The sequence below is a fragment of the Jaculus jaculus genome, chromosome 3 (assembly GCF_020740685.1).
Source record: "Jaculus jaculus isolate mJacJac1 chromosome 3, mJacJac1.mat.Y.cur, whole genome shotgun sequence".
Lineage (NCBI taxonomy): Eukaryota > Metazoa > Chordata > Mammalia > Rodentia > Dipodidae > Jaculus > Jaculus jaculus.
This window is the reverse complement of record NC_059104.1, coordinates 60,162,013-60,184,670: the sequence shown is the minus strand read 5'-3', so window position 1 is coordinate 60,184,670 and position 22,658 is coordinate 60,162,013. Positions and strand designations below refer to the sequence as shown.

Sequence of the window (22,658 nt, the reverse complement as noted above, 5' to 3'; positions counted from 1 at the left end):
ACACACAAACAAACAATAAAATGATGACTGAAGATATAATTAATATTAGCTATTAGGCTTCTGCCTAACATGCACAAGGCCCTAGGTTCAAACTTGAACACTACAACAAAACAAACAAAATACAAAATCCTGGGCTGGGGAAATGGTTTAGTGGTTAGGGTTTTTGCCTATGAAGCCTAAGGACCCTAGTTTGATTCCCCAGGACCCACATAAGCAAGATGCACAAGGGAGCGCATGTATCTGGAGCTCATTTGCAGTGGCTACAGGCCCTAGTGCACCGATTTTCTCTCTCTCTCTCTCTCTCTCTCTCTCTCTCTCTCTCTCAAAAAAAGAAAGAAAGAAAGAAAAAACCCAAGCCAAACTATAACAAAAGCATTGGAAAGTTAGATGCTAGGTGCAGTGGTGAGGTCTAAACTACTTAAGGAGAGAGGAGTCAGGAGTTCAAGGCTGGCCAGAATAAATAGTGAGACACCATTTCCTAAAACAAACAAACAAACTAAACTAAACACCCCAAGAGATTTAATGTCCTTAACATTAGATTTCATAGGCACTAAATATGGGGAAAGTATAAATACATTCCACTTTTATAGTCTTTCTCCAACTGAGAAGTGTCAAGGATCAAATTACATGCTCCAGGTACACAACAAATGAGCTGTAAAAAAAAATGATCCAACAAGGGGCTGGAATCATGGCTCAGCAATTAAAGGCACTTGTTTACAAAGCCTGAGGGCCTGAATTCAATTCCCCAGTACCCACAGGTGGCTGGTTTGAATGGATGTCCCCTAACAGATTCAGTTTATTAAAACTTGTAAGTTACTAGATTTCAAGCTGCCTGGCTATAGAAGGTGTCACTGCGGGCAGATCCTAGGGTCCAGCGCTAAAGTGTGTTTTGGGGGCAAATCTGAATTCCAGTGTAAAGGTATGCAGAGTGCTTGAACTCTGCCTGGGTTCCTGGAGTGTGCTTGCTTCTGGTGCTGGTGGTATTTCTCTCTGCATGGACCTGTGAAAGGGGTCAGCGTCTTCTGCCTGGATCTGCAAGCTTCAAATAAATTCCCTTCCTCCTGTAACTGTCTGGTCTGGAGGTTCATCCCAGTGTGACTAGGACACCACTTAAAGCCAGATGAACAAAGTGGCACATGTGTCTGGAGTTCATTTGCACTGTGCCCATTCTTTCTGTCACCCACCCTTTTCGCCTCTCTCACAAACAATAAAAATATTTAAAAAATATCAAACAGCCAAGTGTGGCCTCACACATATACTCTCAACACTTGAGGCTTAGGCAAGAGGACCACGGCAAGTTGGAAGCCAGCCTATGGCAAGGCCCTGACTTAAAACACCTTTTCTTAAAAAAAAAAAAAAAAAAAGACAAAAAACAGGGCTGTCGACAGGGCTTTGAGGTTAAGGTGATTGTCTGCTAATCCTAAAACCAAGTATAGCTAGATGCCAACCACTGTTGCAAACATGCAATGCTACACATGCCCACAAGAGGGCGCACGTTTCTGGCGTTCTTTCACAGATGCTGAAAGGCCCTGGCGCGCCCATTCTCTCTGCCCCCACCCCTTGTTTAAACAAACAAACAAAACTATAAAATTGTCAGTGTGATGATATATACCTGTTAATTCTAGCACTGTTGGGCCTGAGAGGGGAGGATGTTTAGTTTGAGGTTAGCCTTATCAGGTCTCAAACTACGAAATGCTTCATAATAAAGTTAAGGCTTTTTCATCAAGTACACAAATAAATACTAGTTTTCTAGGAATAAGGTGACTCGTAATCAAAGAACCACCCAATATGTACTTTAATGATTTAAAACTTTTTAAAAAAACTTTTTATTTATTTGAGAGCAACAGAGAAAGAGGCGGGGGTGGGGGGTGCGGGGAGAGAAAATGGCCATGGCAGGGCCTCCAGCCACTGAAGACATACTCCAGATGCATGTGCCCCCTTGTGCATCTGGCTAATGTGGGTCCTGGAGAATCCAGCCTTGAACCTGGGTCCTTAGGCTTCACAGGCAAGCGCTTGACCACTAAGCCATCTCTCCAGCCCTCATTGTGTTTTTTAATAAACTATTGTTGTCTTCCACATAAACTAGTAATTATAATAAAAGACAACTAATCACTACCAAGCAAATACTGTACAATCTATGAAAAATATACCTCAAAAACTTGTAAAATAAAGGGAGGTATACTTCAAATAGAATAAGAAAATTTTACTTTTTAAGAAATTTAACTAGCAAGTGGGAAACTTCTAATATGTCTATGAGAACACAAACTTTTACTGAAGTCAGAGATTTTATACTGCTTTAGTTTAAGCCTTTATCTACGAAGCTTTAAATAAACCTTAGAAAAAACTCTTCTAGGACATACAATGCTGCTAAAAAGAATGCATGACTGAGGATAAAGAACGACGTCAGGATGTAAACCAAAGAACAGGGATGTTTCTTTCACATTCAAATCCTGATATAAGCCTTGGCTCTAAGTTAAAATGCTTCTTTCATATCCAAATCCTGATATAAGGCTTGGCTCTAAGTTACAATGCTTACATGAACATTTTGCTGCTATGAGCTGAACTGGGGCAAATGCCCATTTTACCTTTGGTCCCTTTCCCTCCATTTGAGCTCTGAATTTAGCATCTGAGCTGCACCTGCTTCGGGGCTCTCACCTTGCATTGAGTAAGGCAAGCCAATATGCAGACATTTTCCACATCAGCCTTCTGAAAAGAACATCAAAACCAAATGTTTCTAGGCTATGAGCTTCTATTATGTGGCCTGGTTCATATTTCTCAGATAATAAGTTAATTTCAGTGTGCAAAAATAATGCATTTGTTAATGCAGGATAAATATGTTCATATGAATAAAAATGAATAAAGGTCTTAATTTTACCATGTTTTAAATAACAGATACATAGCATCTTAAATTATTACATAATTAACAGTTTTTAGACACTGAATATAATACACTGTATTATAATGTAACATGGTAGCCTTCCATTTTAGGAACAAAAATAAATTTAACAAGAAAAAGATTTATTTCAATTCACATAAGTTCCATTTAGAATAAATCTAAATTTAAAATGAATTATTTTTTTTTTTGAGGCAGTCTTTCTCTAGCCCAGGCTGAGAATTCACTATGTGTCCCAGGCTGGCCTTGCACTCACAGCCATCCTCCTACCTCTGCTTCCCGAGTGCTGGGACTAAAGGTGTGTGCCTCTACACCTGGAAGAATACATCCTAATTTTTAGCACTGAAGTATGTAGAAACAAACACAGTTGTATGCTTTGTCCTAAATGTGCCTATGTAAAAGCTTTTACAGTTACTGGTCATCGCCTCGCTGCCTTAAATTTCTTGATTTTCCATTTTCAAGTCTTCTCTTTTTGAAGACTGAAGCAACTCCATCTGCTACAACTCCAAGAGAAGAGACTGTTTTTTCTTTAAATACCACTTTGGCTTCCCCAACATCAGCTTCTGAAGTTGATACACAGTCATTTTCAGTGCCTGGAAGTTGCAAATCTACCTCTTCTCTGCAATAGAAAGAAAAATAAAACCTTTATTTGATAGATTAACAGAAGTATTTACATATAAACCATGAACTACCCAAAGCCCCAAGATTGCCTTTCTAATAATAATGGTATAAAGTCCAAAAATGGGGCATTCTGGAATAGTACCTTTGTACCACTATGCCTGACTCTTAAGTTATTTTGAAATGTTGATTTTATAGTCCTAAGACAAACTCTTATTCAGGTACACAATGCTCTGGTGCACCCATTCTCTTTTTCTCTTTCTCTCCCTCTCAAATAGGTAAATAAAAATTAAAAATCAAAAGCATCACCAAATGGTTATGATATTCATGACCTCACAGTGGTTAACTTAAGACTTACATAATAGGAGGGAAAAAATGATGACATCAAAATAGAGACTAATTAGAAAGAAGATTCAATGGAGGGGGCAATTTAGGTGGGGGAAAAGAGGAATGGGGAGAGGTGATTATGAGCAATAAAAAGTAAAAAAAAAAAAAACCCAAAAAACACGTTGAACTGTATTAGGACATTTTCTTGAAAATATCAAAATCCAAAGCATCTTCCTTGCTTTTGCATCTACTCATGTCTTACAGAGTGCTTATTGAATATGCAGGTTTTTGCTTCTCTGATACAGAATGATGGCAAGTGTAAGAATGATATGATGGTGAACATACTCAATAGAAATGTCATGCTTTGTAATGTACTGCCCACTAAATATTTGTTTATGCCTATAGATTTATTCTATTCACAGCTTTGACCAGAGAAACTTCTTTTTGCAGTGGGTGAAAATTTCCCTAAAAGATTAAATGCTGAGAATAAGTGACTTAAATGCTCATCTGTAAATGGGATCTTATCAGCCCTTCCAACCAAGGTTCAGGGAAAACTGTGGAAGATGGGCAAGAGGACAGGGTGAAATGTAGTGGAATGCTACCTTCCATGCATGGCATGGCCACTGCACTATTCAACCTCACAAGTCTGGCACAAGATTGGGCCCTTGCACATTCCATCATGGAGTGGCTCATGAGGCCTGGTTGTTCCTTGAGGACTCATAGGTAAGTAATGGTTGCTGGGGGAAACAGACATTTTCTTCAGTGTATAGCCACTGTTAAGTCAGTTGCTCAAGATCAAGTAAATAATCCCTACCCATGCTTCCTTTAAGGAACCCAAATTAAATGGACACACACACACACACCATAAAAACATAAAGGGGATTCTTTGAGAAGGGGGAGGATCAGTAGAACAGGGACAAGAGAAAGTACATGGTGGTGAATATGGCCAAAGTATATTTTATACATGTATGAAAATGTCATAATGAAATCCATTATTATGTGTAATTAATATATGCTAATGAAAGAATTAAAAAAGAAGGAAAAAATAAATGTTATGCTTTGGTAAGAAGTAAACTAGCTTACTTTTAAAACAACCATGGTCTTAGCTTTCAAAATACTTAAAAACAAAAAGTGCTGTAGAATGGGAAAGTGTGGGGGTGGGGAGGGAGGGAATTACCATGGGATATATTTTATAATCATGGAAAATGTTAATAAAAATTAAAAAAAAAAAAGCGCTGTAGAAATGAGCATAGCATCCTTGACACAACTGGCTGCAATTTATTCAAGTATCGGGATACACAATACACAGTGAGTACTTACTGAGAATCAACCTCTTGTTTAATTTCTTGCCATTCTCCATATGGGTTTGGTTTTTTATGAGTTTTGGATTTTTCTTCACTTGTATTTGGTGAATTCTGTTTTTGGATACTTTTTTCTTTTTGTAATTCTAGGTTAATTCTTTTTTCATTACTTTTGTTTTTCTCCTGAAATGTGAAGTGAATAAATAACATACTTTAAGGAAAACTGCAAAGTCAAACTCCAAAATTACTTTAACTTCTTTAAAAAGCCTTATTACACACTTGCTTTGTTAGGGATTTTAAAAAAAAATAAACTTTTAAATTTATTTACTTACTTGAGAGAGAGAAAGACAGACAGAGACAGAGAAAGAGGCAGATAGAGAATGGGTGTGCCAGAACCTCTAGCTACTGCAAATGAACTCCATATGTAGGTCCTGGGAAATCGAGCCTAGGTCCTTTGGCTTTGCAGGCAAGAGCCTTAACTACTAAGCCATTTCTCCAGCTCTGAAATAAAGTTTTGTGTAGCCCCACCTCCCCCCAAAATAAATAAATAAAGTGTAAGTAGAAGAATAGATAAATGGGGGTGAAAAGGCCTAAAGTGAGGTTGGAGAAGAGATTGAGTAAAGGAAAGGTGGAGGGAGGGCTAATCAAAATCTAAGAGGATATAAATAAATCATATGGAATCCTACTTTTTTGGACAATGGAAAACTCAGGAGCCATAGATTGTTGCTAGAAAATTTTCAGTGTCAGGGATGGGATACCTTCCAGTGAGTTGATGGCCAGGGAGGTCCTGATGCCCCCCAAAACATAGGCCATGCTGAGGCCCTTGGTTTCACACCAGAAATAGATGATCAGACCCCATTGCTGAAGACTCCACATACTTGGCCTGCAAGGCCACTAAGAAATCCTACTGGAACTGAGCTGATAACCTTCTCCATGTAGACCAGCTGACAGAAAACGGGAAAAAGCTATGCTGCATGCTATTTGATGGTAGAGAGAGAGTGAAGATACTCAACAGTGGATATTCCAAGCCTTATATTTGGCCAGCCAGGCCAAATGAGCCAACAGGTGCAATAGTGGCATGCCTGTCATGGTGGAAACCAACTGCCCTCTCTCTAATTGGACTGGAGGCCCGCTCCATGGGAGGGAATACATCCCTGATACTGAAAACCTACAACAGGGGTAGTCATGAGCACTAGGGGTATAACGTCTGCTGCTGTCTGGCTAAATGTATATACTATGCTTATCATACTGCCCAGTAAGCACTTTTCTTAATGTTCATAGCCTTATTACTCTCACTTTTGGTAGAGAATCTTCTCTTTTCAGATGGCAATGACCTTGGGATGACTCAGAAGGCATCATGGTGCTAGAAAGAAGTGACCGGAGTGCTCAGTATTGTAATATCTCTATCATACCTTCCAAGGCTCAGGGTCTAATGCGGAAGAGGTGACAGAAAGAATGTAAGAGCCAAAGGAAGGAAAGGAGTCCTTACAACATGCTCCCTCCAGACACAAAATGGCCTAGATATCCATGACCTCACAGTGCCCAACACTACCTACACAAGACCATCATAAGAGGAGGAAAAGATCATGACATCAAAATAAAAGAGAGACTGATTGAGATGGGAAGGAGATATGATGGAGAATGGAGTTTCAAAGGGGAAAGTGGGGGGAGGGAGGGTATTACCATGGGATACTTTTTATAATTATGGAAGTTGTTAATAAAAATTTGAAGAAAAAAAAGGAAAAAAAAAAAAAGAAAAAGGACTTATTATAAACTCCCTAGTGGCATCCCCCAACCAAGGCACTAAGGTGCTATGGGGATCAGACCCACTCGGTGCTGACCTCAGTCCCAGGTCTGCCTACCTGCACTGCCCTTAGGGACACCTGAGCTGATGACACTAACCACTAACCAGCCCTGGGCAATGAGTAGGCCTCCCACAGTGCAGGTGAGTGCTATCCATGCGCCCAGTCACTCTGAGGGTACAACCCTGGCCTGTACACACTTAAGATTGAGGATCAGGCCCATCTGGCACTGCCCTCACTCTCAGGCTTGCACAGCTTTGAGAAGGGATGCCCTGGCTGGTCACACTGTATAGCAGCACTCCTCAGCCTGGGCACACAGTGGGCCACCCAGGATCTAGGTGAGTGCTACTCCCTCACACATTTAGTCCCCAGGCCACATTTGGATTGGGGGTCAGGCCCCGCTCACAGTGACCTCATTCCTTAGCCTGCCCAACTGCATGGCCCTGAATAGTGATGCCAGAACTGGCCACAGTCCCCAGCCCAGACTTGTGTAAAGACTGCACACACAAGGAAGAGCCTGCTAACCTTCCAATGTGCCCAGCCCTGACCTGCGAACAAACCACCATCCCACATCCACATGGTTCAAGGTTAACTAGGCCACTTAAGACAGGCTCCACAAGACCCAATGTTGCAGCATTCTCAGCAAGATGAAAGGACTATCCCCTTAAGGGGCTAACCCCAATGCAAAACAAGTAACATAAGAAACCAAGGCAAGACATACCCACCAAGAATGCTTAGTCTCATAGTGGAAACCTCCAATGAAACCAACCTAGAGGACAGCAAAAAACTTTCTTTATTCTCTTTTCTTTCTGTTTTCTTCCGGGCCATCCACATGGGATTTCTAGTCATGTGGGTGCCTTTCCTTGGCTCTGTACTTCTCTCAATAACTTAATTTAATAATTATCCTCAGTATTTTTTTCAATTCTTTGATTAAAATTAGAAGCAAACCTAGGGTTTGGGTTCCAAGGACTTTCCTGTACCCCAAGTACCCTGTTACAGGACTGGATACCAGGGAGATGAGACAAGATTGTTCACAACTGAGAACTGGTAAAGCTAGGTAATGGGTTTATGAACACTCATGCACTATTTCTACTTTTACATCTGATTGAAACCACTTGTAATAAAAGGCGAATTACAAAAAGAGGCAGGCAGTTGTGTTTGAACATGAGGTTTACTCTCCCATTTCTCTTTGGCTCAGTCTATATTCATGACCTGTCATCTGGTTCCCATTTCTTTAGATATCAAATATTATTATAAAAAGAAAAGAGATAAAGAAGGCCACTTTATACTCATCAAGGGAATAATTCAATAAGAGGGTATTACAATCATAAACATATATGCACTTAATACAGGTATACCAGGTTTTTATTTTATTTTATTTATTTATTTTTTGTTTATGAGGTTGTGTCTTACTCTAGCTCAGGCTGACCTGGAATTCACTATGTAGTCTCAGGGTAGCTTTGAACTCATGGTGATCCTACCTCTGCCTCCCAAGTGCTGGGATTAAAGGCATGTGCCACCCCACCTGGATGTACCAGGTTAAAAAAAGTATTTTATTTATTTATTTATTTATCTATTTACTTAGAAAGCAGGAGAGACAGAGGGAAAGAAAGGGTACATCAGAGTTTCTAGTGATTGCAAATGAACTCCAAATGCATGTACCACCTTGTGCATCTGGCTTATGCAGATGCCAGGGAATCAAACCTGGGTCCTTTGACTGCAGACCAAATGCCTTAACTGCTGAGCAATCTCTCCAGCTTTTATAAAGCAAAATCTACTAGAGATTAATCAGAAATAAATCCCAATATAGGAATAGTCAATAGATAGGTCATCAAAACAGAAACAGAGCAACAATGGAGCTAAACAATATCACAAATCAAATAGACTCAACAGACATATTCAGAACATTACATCCTTACTCTACAGAATACACATTCTTCTCAACAGCTCATAGAACCTTCTCTAAAACAGATATTAGGACACATAGTAAATACCCACAAATAGAGGAAAACTAACATAACTGCTTATATCACATCTGACCACAATTCAATAAAGCTAGAAATAAACAACAGAAAATACACAAACTTCTCAAGATTGAACAACACACTACTGAACAATAAGTGGTCTATGAAGAAATCAAGGAGGTCAAAAAAATTCCTAGAACTGAATAAGAATAAAAACACAACAAATCCCATGGGGTCATAATGAAAGCACGCCTATACGGATGCTTATAGCTTTAACTGCCTAGATAAACAAACTAGAGAGATCTCAAATAAAGAACTAAATGATCCATCTGAAAGCTTTGGAAAAACAAGAACAATCCAAACCCAGAAATACCAGATGAAAATAATCAAGATCAGGGCAGAAATCAATGACTAAGCAATGAAGAAAACAATTTTTTCTCTTTTTTGGGTTCATTTTTGTTTATTTATTTAAGAGTGACAAAGAGAGAGAGGAAGGGAGGGAGGGAGATAGAGATGGAGAGAGAGAGAGAGAATGGGCACGCCAGAGCTTCCAGCCACTGCAAATGAACTCCAGACGCATGTGCCCCCTTGTGCATCTGGCTAACGTGGGCCCTGGGGAATCGACCCTTGAACTGGGGTTCTTAGGCTTCATAGGCAAGTGCTTAACTGCTAAGCCATCTCTCCAGCCCAAGAAAACAATTTTTAAAATTGATGAAACAAGAGTTGGTTCTTCGGAAAAAAGAAAAGAAAAGAAAGAAAGGCGGGCATGGTGGCACATGCCTTTAATCCCAGCTCTAGGGAGGCAGAGGTAGGAGGATCGCCATGAGTTCGAGGCCACCCTGAGACTCCACAGTGAATTCCAGGTCAGCCTGGGCTAGAGTGAGACCCTACCTTGAAAAACCAAAAAACAAGATTGATAAAACCCCTGGTCAAACTGATCTAAAAGAAAAAAAAAAAACTAATCAAGAAGATTAGAGGGGCTGAAGGGGTGGCTTAGTGGTTAAGGCACTTGCCTGCAAAGCCAAAGGATCCAAGTTCAATTCCCCAGGACCCACATAAGCCAGATACACAAGGTGGTACATGCGTCTGGAGTTTGTCTGCAATGGCTGGAGGCCCTGACACCGCCATTCTCTCTCTCTCTCTGCCTCTTTCTCTTTCTCAAACAAATAAATTAAAAAAAAAAGAGATTACCGAGGGCTGGAGAAATGGCTTGGCAGTTAAGGCACTTGGCTTACAAAGCCTAAAGACCCAGATTTGATTCCCCAGTAACTATGTAAGCCAAATACACAAGGTGGTACATGCACCTGTAGTTTGTTTGCAGTGACAAAAGGCCCTGGTGTACCCATTCTTTCTCTCTATCTGCCTCTCTTTCTCTCTCTGTCAAATAAGATTAGAGGGCTGAAGAGATATATGGCTTATTGGTTAAGGCACTTGCCAGCAATGCCAAAGGACTCAGATTTGATCCCCCAGGTAGGGTCTCTAGTCCAGGCTGACCTGGACTTCACTATGGAGTCTCAGGCTAGCCTTGAACTCACAGTGATCCTCCTACATCTGCCTTCCAAGTGCTGGGATTAAAGGTGTGCACCACCGCGCCCAGCTTCATTGAACCATTTTTCAATCCCCTATTATATGGGTTCTATCACTCAAAACTTTGGTGTACTTTCAGAAGTGCAAAGAGGACTTACTAAGTGCTAAAATGGGTATTTTCCTTTTGTTACTATTGTCCAGACTTAATTCTTTTTCTTTTTTCTTTATGGTATTTTTTAATTTATTTTATTTATTTGAGAGCAACAGAGAGAGTGAGAGCAAGAGGGGGAGTGGAGGGGGAATGGGAGCACCAGGGCCTCCAGCCACTGCAAACGAATTCCAGAGGTGTGCGACCTCTTGTGCATCTGGCTAACGTGGGTCCTGGGGAATGGAGCCTCGAACCAGGGTCCTTAGGCTTCACAGGCAAGCGCTTAACCGCTAAGCCATCTCTTCAGCCCTCTTTATGGTATTTTTAAGACACTCAACTCTGTAGTCTCAAGCTGGCTCTGATCTCAGTGATCCTCCCACCACTGTCTTCTGAGTGCTTGGGATTAAAGGCGTGCCTGACTTGCTTTTTTTTTTTTTTTTTTTTTGAGGTAGGGTCTCACTCTGGTCCAGGCTGACTTGGAATTAACTCTGTCATCTCAGGGTGGCCTTGAACTCATGGCAATCCTCCTACCTCTGCCTCCCGAGTGCTGGGATTAAAGGCGTGCACCACCACGCCCAGCTCTGACTTGCTTAATTCTTGATGCAATCTATTGGTGTCATTTCTGGGACATTAAACTCTCTTTATTTCCCTAAAGCCTTCTTTAAAAAATTTTTCAAAAAAATTATTTGCAAGGAGGGAGAGAGAATGGTAGGTATACTTTGGCCTCCTGCCACTGCAAATGAACTCCAGATGCATCCACCACTTTGCACATCTGGCTTTACGTGGGTACTGAGGAAACCCCGCCCATCAGGCTTTGTAAGCAGAATTTTCAACTTTTGAGTTATTTCTCCAGCCTAGCCTCAAACCTTCTTAGTCACAATTCATTCTATCTGTGGTCTTCTCTTTCCCTGCTTGCTATTTAAATGGCTAATGTTTTCCACAGCTGTTCTAGGCTATCTTACCTATTGTGAGATTTCAAGTACCACTAGTATGCTGATGATTCTTAAATTGGTATTTCTAGTTGTTGCAGTTATCTTCCCACTGCTGGAGCAAAACTGACCAAAAGCAGCTTATAAGGAAAGGGTTATTTCAGCTTAGCTCATTTTTGTTTGCTTGGTTTTGTTTATGGAGGCAAGGTCTCACTCAAGCCCAGGCTGACATGGAACTCATTCTGTAGTCCAGGCTGGTCTCAAACTCACAGTGATCCTTATACCTCAGCCTCCCCAGTGCTGGGAGTAAAGGTGTGTATCACCATACCTGATAAACCTGTATAAAAAGTAAACCAAAAACCTACCTTAAATTTTATTATTAGTTTTTTTGTTTCTGTAGAGACCTCTCCCTCTGTTTTCTGTTCCCCTTCAGAATCACTTTGTGACTCTGATGATTTCGATTCTTCTAGGTTGTCGGCTGACTTTTCATCAACTTTACTGGACAGCACATCACCAATGTGTGGAATGAAGTCATCAGGTTTTTCCCATTTGGATTCTGCTCAACACATTTTAATAGTCACATTACTTAGTTAACAATTCTACTCAGAAGCAATTCTAATATAACACTTTCCATCATTTATAATTACTGAATGATAATACTGCATTTATTTTACACCAGTGCTTATGAGCTCACAACCTCTCATTTTTCTTATTTTTCACACACTGATTCACTAGATGTATAAACTTCAACTCTAAATGCGAAGACTTGAAAATTGGGTGATACTTGTAAAGGCTTTCACAATTTATCTGACATCAGTATCAGTAGATGTGTTGGTGTTTATACATATTACCTGGAACTTACTAATAAAGATTTTCTAAATTTTCACAAAATAAAATATTGTGACAATCAGAATATAATTTGTCATTTTTAAAAATTTATTATTTACCAGTAGAGAGAGAAGGGAGGAGAGGAGAGAGAGAATAGGCATGCCAGGACCTCTAGCTATGGCAAACAAACGCTAGATACATGTGCCACTTTGTGCATCTGGCTTTGCACGGGTTCTAGGGAATCGAACCCAGGTCATTAGGCTTTGTAGGCAAGCGTCTTAACTTTGGAGCCATCTTTCCAGGCCAAATTTGTCATTTTTATGGGGTGGGGTTGGGGTCTCAGGTGGCTGAACTCTACTGCCATCTAGTGGCTCACAGTAAAATCAAAGCATTTCTAACTTTTTTAGTTTAATAGGGAGAGAAACCATACAATTTGTTGCCCAACTGAGACAGAGTTAAAGGTACTACTAATTACACTGAACAAGGAGTAAATAAAAATTATTCACATAAATCAGCACGTACAGCCCCTTAATAAATAAATATGTAGCCACTAGTTGAAATACTAGTCTTTGTGATCTGTAGTTCTCATAAGTAACAAAAAGGCCTTTCAAAAATACAAATAATTGGGCTGGAGAGATGGCTTAGCAGTTAAGGCCTGCAAAGCCAAAGGACCCAGTGACATCATGTGTCTCCAGTTTGCAGTAGATGAAGGTCCTGGCAGACCCATTCTCTATCTGCTTCTCTCTCTCAAATAAATAAAAATAAAAAAGTTAAAAAACACAAATAACTTATCAAGGATCTATTACACGACAGGTACTGTTTGAGGGGTCTTTACAGATATGTGACCTTCACAACCATAGGTATCTCTTTCCTTCACTGGTAAGGGAAGAAGCTGCACATTAAGCTTGGATTTCTAGAATTCTAAAGTCCTATTATATCACTGTATTATCTATCTATGTAAAGATCTAATGCTTTCATCTTACTGGTATAGAAATACTATAATCAATGGGCAGGGCAGGTATCTGCTTAGACTTAAAGGGCCATTTCTTCCTTAAAAGATTTAATGCCACATAAAGGGTTAGGGCTAGTTAGAACTTGGGGTAAGAGGAAAACAAAAAATTAATCAAAACAAAACAAAACAAAACACCACAGGCTGATAGCTGAAAGGAAAATGTGAAAAGACTGATAAAGATAAATGCCTGGTGGTCCTGAATGAGAAACTTGCTGCATCTCACCAGATGACTACCTGGAAGGCAGCCACACAGTGTACAGTCCTAAGTACCAACACGAAGATGGCAGCTTCCTATTATTTGTGCTTTCCTATCTTCAGTCCTCTTGGACACTGCTCTGAGCAGATGACGTATACTGGGAGTAAGCAGCAGCTAGTTCAAACAGTTGTGCTAACCGAGAAGACCAGATGGGCGTGGTGGTGTACACTTCTATCCTAGACATGGGAAGGTAGACGCAGGAGGGGGTCAGGAGTTGTAGGTCTTTAGCTACACATGTAGGGAGGCCAGCATGGGGTACATGCAATCAATCCTATCTCAATAAACCACATGGACCATTCTTCCCTTCAAAAGTCCAAACACAAAGAATGGTTACATGAAAAACTTGAACTTTTCCACTAATGTGGCTGGGAAGATGACTCTGTTAGTAATGTGCTTGCTATATAAGCATAAGGACCTGAGTTTGGATTCTCAGACTGGAGTGGTGGCATGTGCTTATAATCCCAGAGCTGAGGAGACAGAGATAGGAGAATATTTGGAGTTCCATACTAGCTGGTTTCACAGAATCAGTGAGCTGTAGATTCAGTGAAAAATCCTGTCTCAAAAAATAAGGTAGTAGCTGGGTGTGGTGGATGGCACATGCCTTTAATTCCAGTGCTCAGTAGGCAGAGGTAGGAGGCTTGCTGTGAGTTTGAGGCCACCCTAAGACTACATAGTGAATTCCAGGTCAGCCTGGTCCAGAGTGAGACCCTACTTAAAAAAAAAAAAAAAAAAGAAAAAAGGGAAGCAATTGAGCAATTGAGAAAAAGACACCCACTATTAACTTCTGGTCTCCACACTAACATGTACATAGCACATCTGGACACCTCTACACATCAACAAAACATGCATATACATTATCATGTACACTTTGCACACATGCAATAAAACAAAATAAATAAAAGTATTTCTATATTAGTTTTATTTTTTTGTCACAGGGTCTTATGTAACTCAGTATGGCACTGAGTCATTATGAAGTGAGGATCATTTTGAACTTCTCACCTTTCCACCTTCACCTCTTGAGTGCTGAGATTATAGGTATCTGCTGCACTTAGTTTTATTCAGGCTGGGGATGATACACAGTACTTTATGCATGCAAAGCAAGCACTTTACTAACTGAACTGCAGCCTCAGCCCAGTATTTATTTTTTTATTTTTCAAGGTAGGGTCTCATTGTAGCCAAGGGTGACTTGGAATTTCCTATGTAGTCTCAGGATGGCCTTGAACTCACATCAATCCTCCTACTTCCACCTCCTGAGTACTGGGATTAAAGGCATGTGCCACCACAGCTGGACCCCAACCTAGTATTTCTATATCAACCTAAAGATACTGGAATACTTCATTTATGCTTAAAAACTTACTATTAGACTACACTTCTTACATAATAGAATCATTTATGCAAAGTTTGAACAAAGAGGAAATCACTAACAAAACCTTGTAGCATTTCCCTACATATGAAATTGTGGTGAACCTTTTTTTGTTTTGTTTACTTATGTATTCGAAAGTGACAGAGAAAGAGGCAGAGAGAGAGAATGAGAGAACGGGCATGCCAGGGCTTCCAGCCACTGCAAACAACTCCAGATGCATGTGCCCCCTTGTGCATCTGGCTAACGTGGGTCCTGGGGAATCAAGCCTCGAACCGGGGTCCTTAGGCTTCACAGGCAAGTGCTTAACCACTAAGCCATCTCTCCAGCCCGTGAACCTTTTTTTTTTTTTTTTTTTTTGAGGTAGGGACTCAGTCTAGCCCAGGTTGACCTGGAATTCAGTATCCAATTTCAGGGTAGCCTTAAATTCCCAGCGATCCTCCTACCTCTGCTTCCCGAGTGCTGGGATTAAAGGTGTGTGCCACCAGGCCTGGCTATGAGGTGGACTTTTCAAAGTTTGTATATGCAGGTGCACATGCATGGAGACCAGGAATGCCACTCACCTTTCTTGAAACAAGGTCTCTCAATGTCTTGGAGTTCACCAATTAGGCTATACTGGCTGGTCAATGAGACCTAAGCAGCCTCAGTGCTGAGTTTAGGCACACTCATTTTATGTGGTGCTGGGGATTGAACCCAGGGCTTCATGGATGCTAAGCAGTCCAGATTCAATCTCCAGTACTCACATCAGGCTCGTTTACATTTGCAGGTATAATTTAGGCAATTAAGATAATCACTTACCTCCTGTTTCTGTATTATAGTAATAGGTATAACCATCTTCGCTTAAACCTTCTACCCAAATGGCCTTTTCTGCTGTCTGATAGGAGAGAAAAATCAAAACAAAACAGAATGAACTGAAAATAACAATGATGGCTGCATACTTTCTTCTCCACCTGACACCTAGGAGCTAGGGGTAGTGATGCAGATCATAGACAGACAGCTGGTTTCTAATCATCATGTCTCTCCCCCGAAAGCAAGGAATTCCTTCAGATGGACCAGGACATGTGAGTAACAAAGGACTGCGGACCAACTAATACACCCCCATAGCTTTTCGGGGAGACATCACTGTTTCATTTCCACCCAGCCTTCTAAAAGAATTACAGGAAGAACAAAAAGGTGGTGGGGAGAAAAGTTTATTTGTAAGTAAATCTGCCTAGCAACATGCTAGGAACATGCTCAAAGGTGTAGTGCTTGTCAAGCATGCAAAAGTTCCTAGGTTCAACCTCCTCCCCCAACCCAGTACTATTGCCCCCCCCCAAGTACTGCAAAGCCAAGCAACCAAGCAAGTAACCAACCTACCTACTTACCCACCTACCACCCACCTCCGGAGTCAGTAATTTTATTTTATTTTATTTTTTAATTTTTATTAACATTTTCCATGATTATAAAATATATCCCATGGTAATTCCCTCCCTCCCCACCCCCACACAATAATTTTAAATAAAGTAAAAAATGAATATGCTTAGTTACCTTTTTTAAGTTTCCTTGAAATCCTTCTGGTTTCTCCCACTGAGATGCTTAAAAGTAAAATACACTGTATTTATAACACTTTTTTGTTTAAAAAATACTGCAAGCTCAAACTTGCTTTCTTTTCTGTCTGCCTCTTTCTCTCTGTCTCAAAGAAATAAAGTTTTAAAAATCACTCTGTTGAACTGGGCATGGTGGCACATGCCTTTAATCCTAGGACCCAGGAGGCTGAAGTAGGAAGATGGCTGTATGAGACCAGCCTGAGGCTATACTGGGACCTTGCTCAGAGTTTTTTGAAAAGAAGGTTTATTATTTATTTATTCATTCATTCATTTGAGAGTGACGGAGAGACAAAGAATGGGACCAGTAGGGCCTCATGCTATTGGAAATGAACTCCAGACAGATGCACGACTTTGTGTATCTGGCTTTACATGTGTAATAAAGAATCAAACCCAGGTTGGCAGGCTTTGCAAACAGTGCCTTTAACCACTGAACTATCTCCCCATCCCAGAAAGGTTTGTAGCTTATGAACTGGCCAGTGTTTTGAAGTGAGAGGAGGAGCCCAAAGATAGTCTATCAACAAAAGAGATTTCAGCTGGAAGAGAGTTCAGATCCCTGGCCATTTCAAGACCTTATAGTCTTTTAAGTTTTGTTTTTTATTTATTTGACACAGAGAGAAGAAGGGAAGGGGGAGAGAGAGGGAGGAGGGAGGAAGGGAGGGAGAGAGGAGGAAGGGAAGGAGGGAAGGAGGGAGGGAGGGAGAGAGAGAATATGAATGGCTGCACCAGAGCCTCTAGCCCCTGCAAACGAACTCCAGATGCATGTGCCACATTTGCATCTGGCTTACAAGGGAACTGGAGAACTGCACCCAGGTCCTTAGGCTTCGAAGGCAAGTGCCTTAACTGCTAAGCCATCTCTCCAGCCAAGACCTTGTATCTTATCTCTTCTTCCCAAGCATTGGGACTGTAGACATGTGCTACTGCACCTGGCTAATTGCTTGTTATTTTGGGTTACCACATAATCTTTAGGTTACATTTCTACATCAGTCTACTACAGTACTTTACTATCTCTTCTTATGGGAGTGGTGATTTATCTCAGTGGTGGATTACTTGCTCGGCAGATGCAGACCTGGATTTGATTTGATTTTCCTCCTTGTAGCAAGCTTAATTATTTCTGCCACTAAATTTTATGTTTCCTTAAGAGTAAATCAACTTATTTACCACAGAATGTATATGAAACATACATACATACATACATACACACACATATATATATACATACACACATACATTCATACATACATATACATATATATGTATGTATTTGTGTGTGTGTATGTATGTATATGTGTGTGTGTGTGTGTATATATATATATATATGTGTGTATATATATATATATATATATATATATATATATATATGTATGTATGTATTTTTTTTTCTCCTGAGGTAGGGCCTCACTCTAGCCCAGGCTGATCAGGAATTCACTATGTAATCTCAGAATGGCCTTGAACTCATGGCAATCCTCCTACCTCTGCCTCCCGAGTGCTGGGATTAAAGGCGTATACCACCATGCCTGGCATGAAATAAAATTTTTTTAAGGAAAACAAAAAGATATTTTTGGTATTCCTACTAAAAAACACCATTGTGTATTCTTTTCTGTTTTTGAGGTAAGGTCTTGCTCCAGTCCAGGCTGACCTGGAATTTATTATGTAGCCTCAGGGTGGCCTCAAACTCATGGCAACCCTCCTATCTGCCTCGTGAGTGCTGGGATTAAAGGCATGTGCCACCACATCCAGTTTACACTACTGTGTTTTTTATTGAAACTGGTATTTGATATTAATATGAGTGAGGAAACTTCAGCAATCAATCAAGTTATACAAAACCTATTTCTAGGCCAGGCATGGTGACACACACCTTTACTCCCAGATCTTGGGAGGCAGAAGTAGGATAATGAGTGTGACTTTGGGGTCAGCTTTGGGGTCAGCTTTGGGGAGTGAATCCAGACCAGCCTGATCTACAGTGAGACCCTATCTCAAACAAACGAATCAAGGGGTGGAGAGATGGCTTAGCGGTTAAGCGCTTGCCTGTGAAGCCTAAGGACTCCGGTTAGAGGCTCGATTCCCCAGGACCCACATTAGCCAGATGCACAAGGGGGTGCATGCGTCTGGAGTTCATTTGCAGTGGCCGGAGGCCCTGGTGTGCCCATCCTCTCTCTCTCTCTCTCTCTCTGCCTCTTCTCTGTCTGTTGCTCTCAAATAAATAAAAATGAACAAAAAACCAAAACAAAACAATAAAAATCAGAAAAGCCAAAAATCAAAAACCAACTATTTCTAATGGAATTTTTTTTAAAGACTTACAGAGAGTTTATTAGATTAAGAGAAGAAAATTACAGAGATCTCTTGCCATGTAGAAAGCAGGAGGGGATAGAAAGCCCATGTGGGAGTTGCCACTCTCCCCAATCTCAGCCTAGGAGGATCAAGGTGAGGGGGCTTACCAGAGCAGGGACCTGGAAATTCAGGAAAGGTAAAAGCAAAAAAAAGGAGAAAATCCTTTCATAGAATATTTTATCTGAAGGATCTTACAATTTATGAAGCAGATTTGAAAAACCTTACTTCTACGTAAACTGGTTTATTTCTATATAATTCATACTTTTAAGAGCTTTTTACTAAATAAATAAAGCTTATTTGTAAGGAAACCATTAAAACTAAGCATGACACTGACTCTGCCTCCTAATAAGTAGGGCTTTTTTAGTTTTGAAAATTTCGGTTTTGAGAGAGAGAGGGAGTGAATGGGTCCTCCAGAGCCTTTTGCCATTGCTAATGAACTCCAGGTACAAGTACCACTCTGTCTGTCTGGCTTTATGTGGGTACTGGGGAATTGTACACAGGCTGGCAGACTTTGCTGTGCCTTTAACTGCTGAGCCATCACTCCAGCCCAGGGCATTTTTATGTTTTGCTTTTTTGGGGGACAGTGTTTCACTGTGTAGCTTGGGCTAGCCTCACATCTATGGCTATTTTTCTGCCCCCTGAGTGCTGGAATTAAAGGCATGACTACCATATCCAGCAAGAAAGGTGCTTTTGTAAAGGGCACAAACTTTTCTAAGCTTTTCATTGCCTACCACATTTCAGTATTAAATAAAATCTCAACACCAATTACAATGCTCTGTTTTTATGCTCCAATTATTTTCTACTAGTTCTATGCCTAAATGATTTACCTCCTGTGATAAGATCATAATAGTAATGATAACCCTCTGAGGTTAGGCCTTCTACCCATCTACCCTTTGAAGGGTCATTTTTCTTTTTCTTCTTCTTCTTTTCTTTCTGTTGTTGATTTGATGCAGAGGTGTGCTGGAGAGTACTGGTTACTGGTGATATGCTTGGTTCTGGAATTTCTAAAAAAAAAAAAAAAAAAAAAAAACTAATGAAAGGGTGAAATAATCCAAGTAACTTTTACTTTTTTATAACATGTCACAAAAGTTTAATAATTTTATTTCAATCGAAAGCCTGGCAAAGCTGGGCACAGTGGTGCGTGCCTGCAATGCCAGCTGCTCTGGAGGTTGATGTACATAATAATGAGTTTGAGATCAGCCTGGGCAATATAGTAAGACTAGTTTTAAAAATCATCTGAGGGGTTTAAGGTGCTTGCTTGCCAAGTCTGCCAATCGAGTTTCAACCCCCCAGTATCCATTTAAAATTAGATGTAGAGTAGCTCATTCATCTGTTGTTTGTTTGCAGGGCTAAGAGGCCCTAGTGCATGCATTCTATTTCTCTATCTCAAATAAATAAGTAAGGTTAAATTAAAAAGTTATAAATCCTTCTTTAAAAAAATGAAAAGCCAGCTGGGCATGGTAGCACACACCTTTAATCCCAACACTAGGGAGATGGAGGTAGGAGAATCAATGTAAGTTCAAGGCCACCCTGAGACTACAGAGTGAATTTCAGGTCAGTGTGAGCTAGAGTGAGACCCTATCTCGGGGGGTGGGGGGTGGGGGGGAGGAATTAAAAGCCTGAGCAAATTCTTTTGGAAAATTTATGCTTTATATATTACTATAAAGTTCATTGGGAAAATAACTTGCAATAATATGCAGGAAAATTTAGGGAGTGGGGGAGGAAGCTCTAAGGAGCATTTATTTATAAATTAAAACTCATTTGAGGGCTGGAGAGATGGCTTAACAGTTAAGGCATTTGCTTGCAAAGCCTAATGAGCTGGGTTCAAGTCCCCAGGACCCATGTAAAGCTAGATGTACAAAGTGAAGCATGCTTCTGGAGTTCATTTGCAGTGGCTGGAGGCCCTGGCATGCTCATTCTCTCTGTCTCACTCTCTGCTTGCAAATAAATAAAGTATTTACAAAAACGAACCCCAAATCCTCATCTTGAGCAAGGTGTGGTGGGGTATGCCTTTAATCCCAGCACTCGGGAGGCAGATGTAAGAGGGTCATTATGAGCTTAAGGCCAGCCTGAAACTGCATGATGAATTCCAGGTCAACCTAGACAAGAGAACCTACTTTGAGAAACAAAAACAAAGACAAAAAACACCTCATCTTAGGGCCTAGGGGATGTGGCACAATGAAGACATACCAAAACCCAAGAGTCTGGTTCAATACCAGCACACTAACAAGAAAGCATAAAACCAAAACTTATTCTAAAACAAATCCAGGTCTGGGACTGTAACTCAGCAGTAGAGTTGCTTGTCTAGCATGTAAAAGGCCCTGGATTAGATCTCCAATGTTATGAGGAGAATGAATCCAGCAGTTTGGAACTGATGCAGAAATAGTCAAACATAATGAAACAGAATGGTTCAGATACAGAACCAAATGCATATTCCTGTTGTTTTCACTAAAAGAGGATCACTTAGGATACTGGAATATGGGCTTGGGGAGATGGCTCAGTAGGTAATGTGTTTGCTATGCAAGCTAAGGACATGAGTTCAAGTGCTCAGAATTCAAATATAAAAGGCAGGCAATCTGTAATTCCAGCACTAAGAAGGGGGACAGGAGGAAACCTGGGACTTACTGGCTATTTAGTTTGGCCAAACTGGTGAGCTCCAGGGTTAGTGTAAGATCCTGTCTCAAAATGTAAGGTAAAATGTAAGGTAAAATGTAAAATGTGTGTGTTGGGAGGGGAGGGGTGGAAAGTGATGGAGGAAGGCACTGAATATTAATCTGCTATCTCCATGTACATACACACACACACAAACATGCAGACATGTGTGTACACACCTCTCTCTCTTACACACACACACACACACACACACACACACACACAATATTTACATATGGGGGCTGCGGAGATGGCTTAGCAGATGAAGAGCATGCTATGCAAACTTGAGGGCTTGAGTTTGGAACCCCAGCACCCATGTACAATGCCAGGCACAGCAACACATGCATGTAATCCTAGTGCTGGGGAAACAAGAGACAAGGCTTGCTGGCTAGCTAGTCTAGTCAAAACTAGTGAACTTTAGGTGTGGTAAAAGACTCAATCTCAAAAAATGAGGTAAAGGGCTGGAGAGATGGCTTAGCAGTTAAGGTGCTTGCCTGCAAAGCCAAAGGACTCAGGTTCAATTCCCCAAGACCCACATAACCCTGAAGCATAAGATGGTGGATGCATCTGGATTTCATTTGCAGGGGCTAGAGGCCCCAGTATGCCCATTCTTTCTCTTGTTCTCAAATAAATAAGTGGAAAACATTATCAGAATAAGTCAGGCAATGAATAGGTATAAAAAGGTAAAGCCATTTCATACATGCTCCTTAATTCATTTTACATATATGTGTGTGTATATATACATACACACATACACACACACACACACACACACACACACATATATATTTATAGTTATATTTGGTAGGGTCTCACTCTAGCCCAGGCTGACCTGGAATTTACTTGGTAGTCTCAAGGTGGCCTTGAACTCATGGCGATCCTTGTACCTCTGCCTCCCAAATGCTGGGATCAAAGGTGTGCGCCACCATGCCCGGCTTTTTCATGCTCCTTAATTTCTCAGATCAATTTAAATACCATTTCAAAGATGTGCACACAAGGTGATGCAAGTGCCCAAGGTCACACATGCGCACAAGGTAGCACAAGCATCTGGAGTTCAATTGCAGTGGCTGGAGGCCCTGGAGTGTCTATTTTCTCTCGATGTTTCTCATAAAAAAAAAAAGTGTGCA

General features: G+C 40.7%; 1 protein-coding gene across 1 annotated transcript in view; it reads right to left on the bottom strand.

The window, feature by feature from the left end:
- Window positions 1-3,001: 3,001 nt before the first annotated feature.
- The window catches only part of Wbp4 (WW domain binding protein 4), a 30,188-nt gene continuing 10,531 nt past the window's right edge, over window positions 3,002-22,658 (bottom strand). The window contains exons 5-10 of the mRNA XM_012950419.2: window positions 19,707-19,883; window positions 16,493-16,539; window positions 15,764-15,839; window positions 11,875-12,065; window positions 5,159-5,322; window positions 3,002-3,512 (exon numbers count right to left, since the gene is read on the bottom strand). Of these exons, the coding sequence (XP_012805873.2) occupies window positions 3,305-3,512; window positions 5,159-5,322; window positions 11,875-12,065; window positions 15,764-15,839; window positions 16,493-16,539; window positions 19,707-19,883 (863 nt within the window). The 3' untranslated portion in view covers window positions 3,002-3,304. The remainder of the gene's footprint in view (window positions 3,513-5,158; window positions 5,323-11,874; window positions 12,066-15,763; window positions 15,840-16,492; window positions 16,540-19,706; window positions 19,884-22,658) is intronic.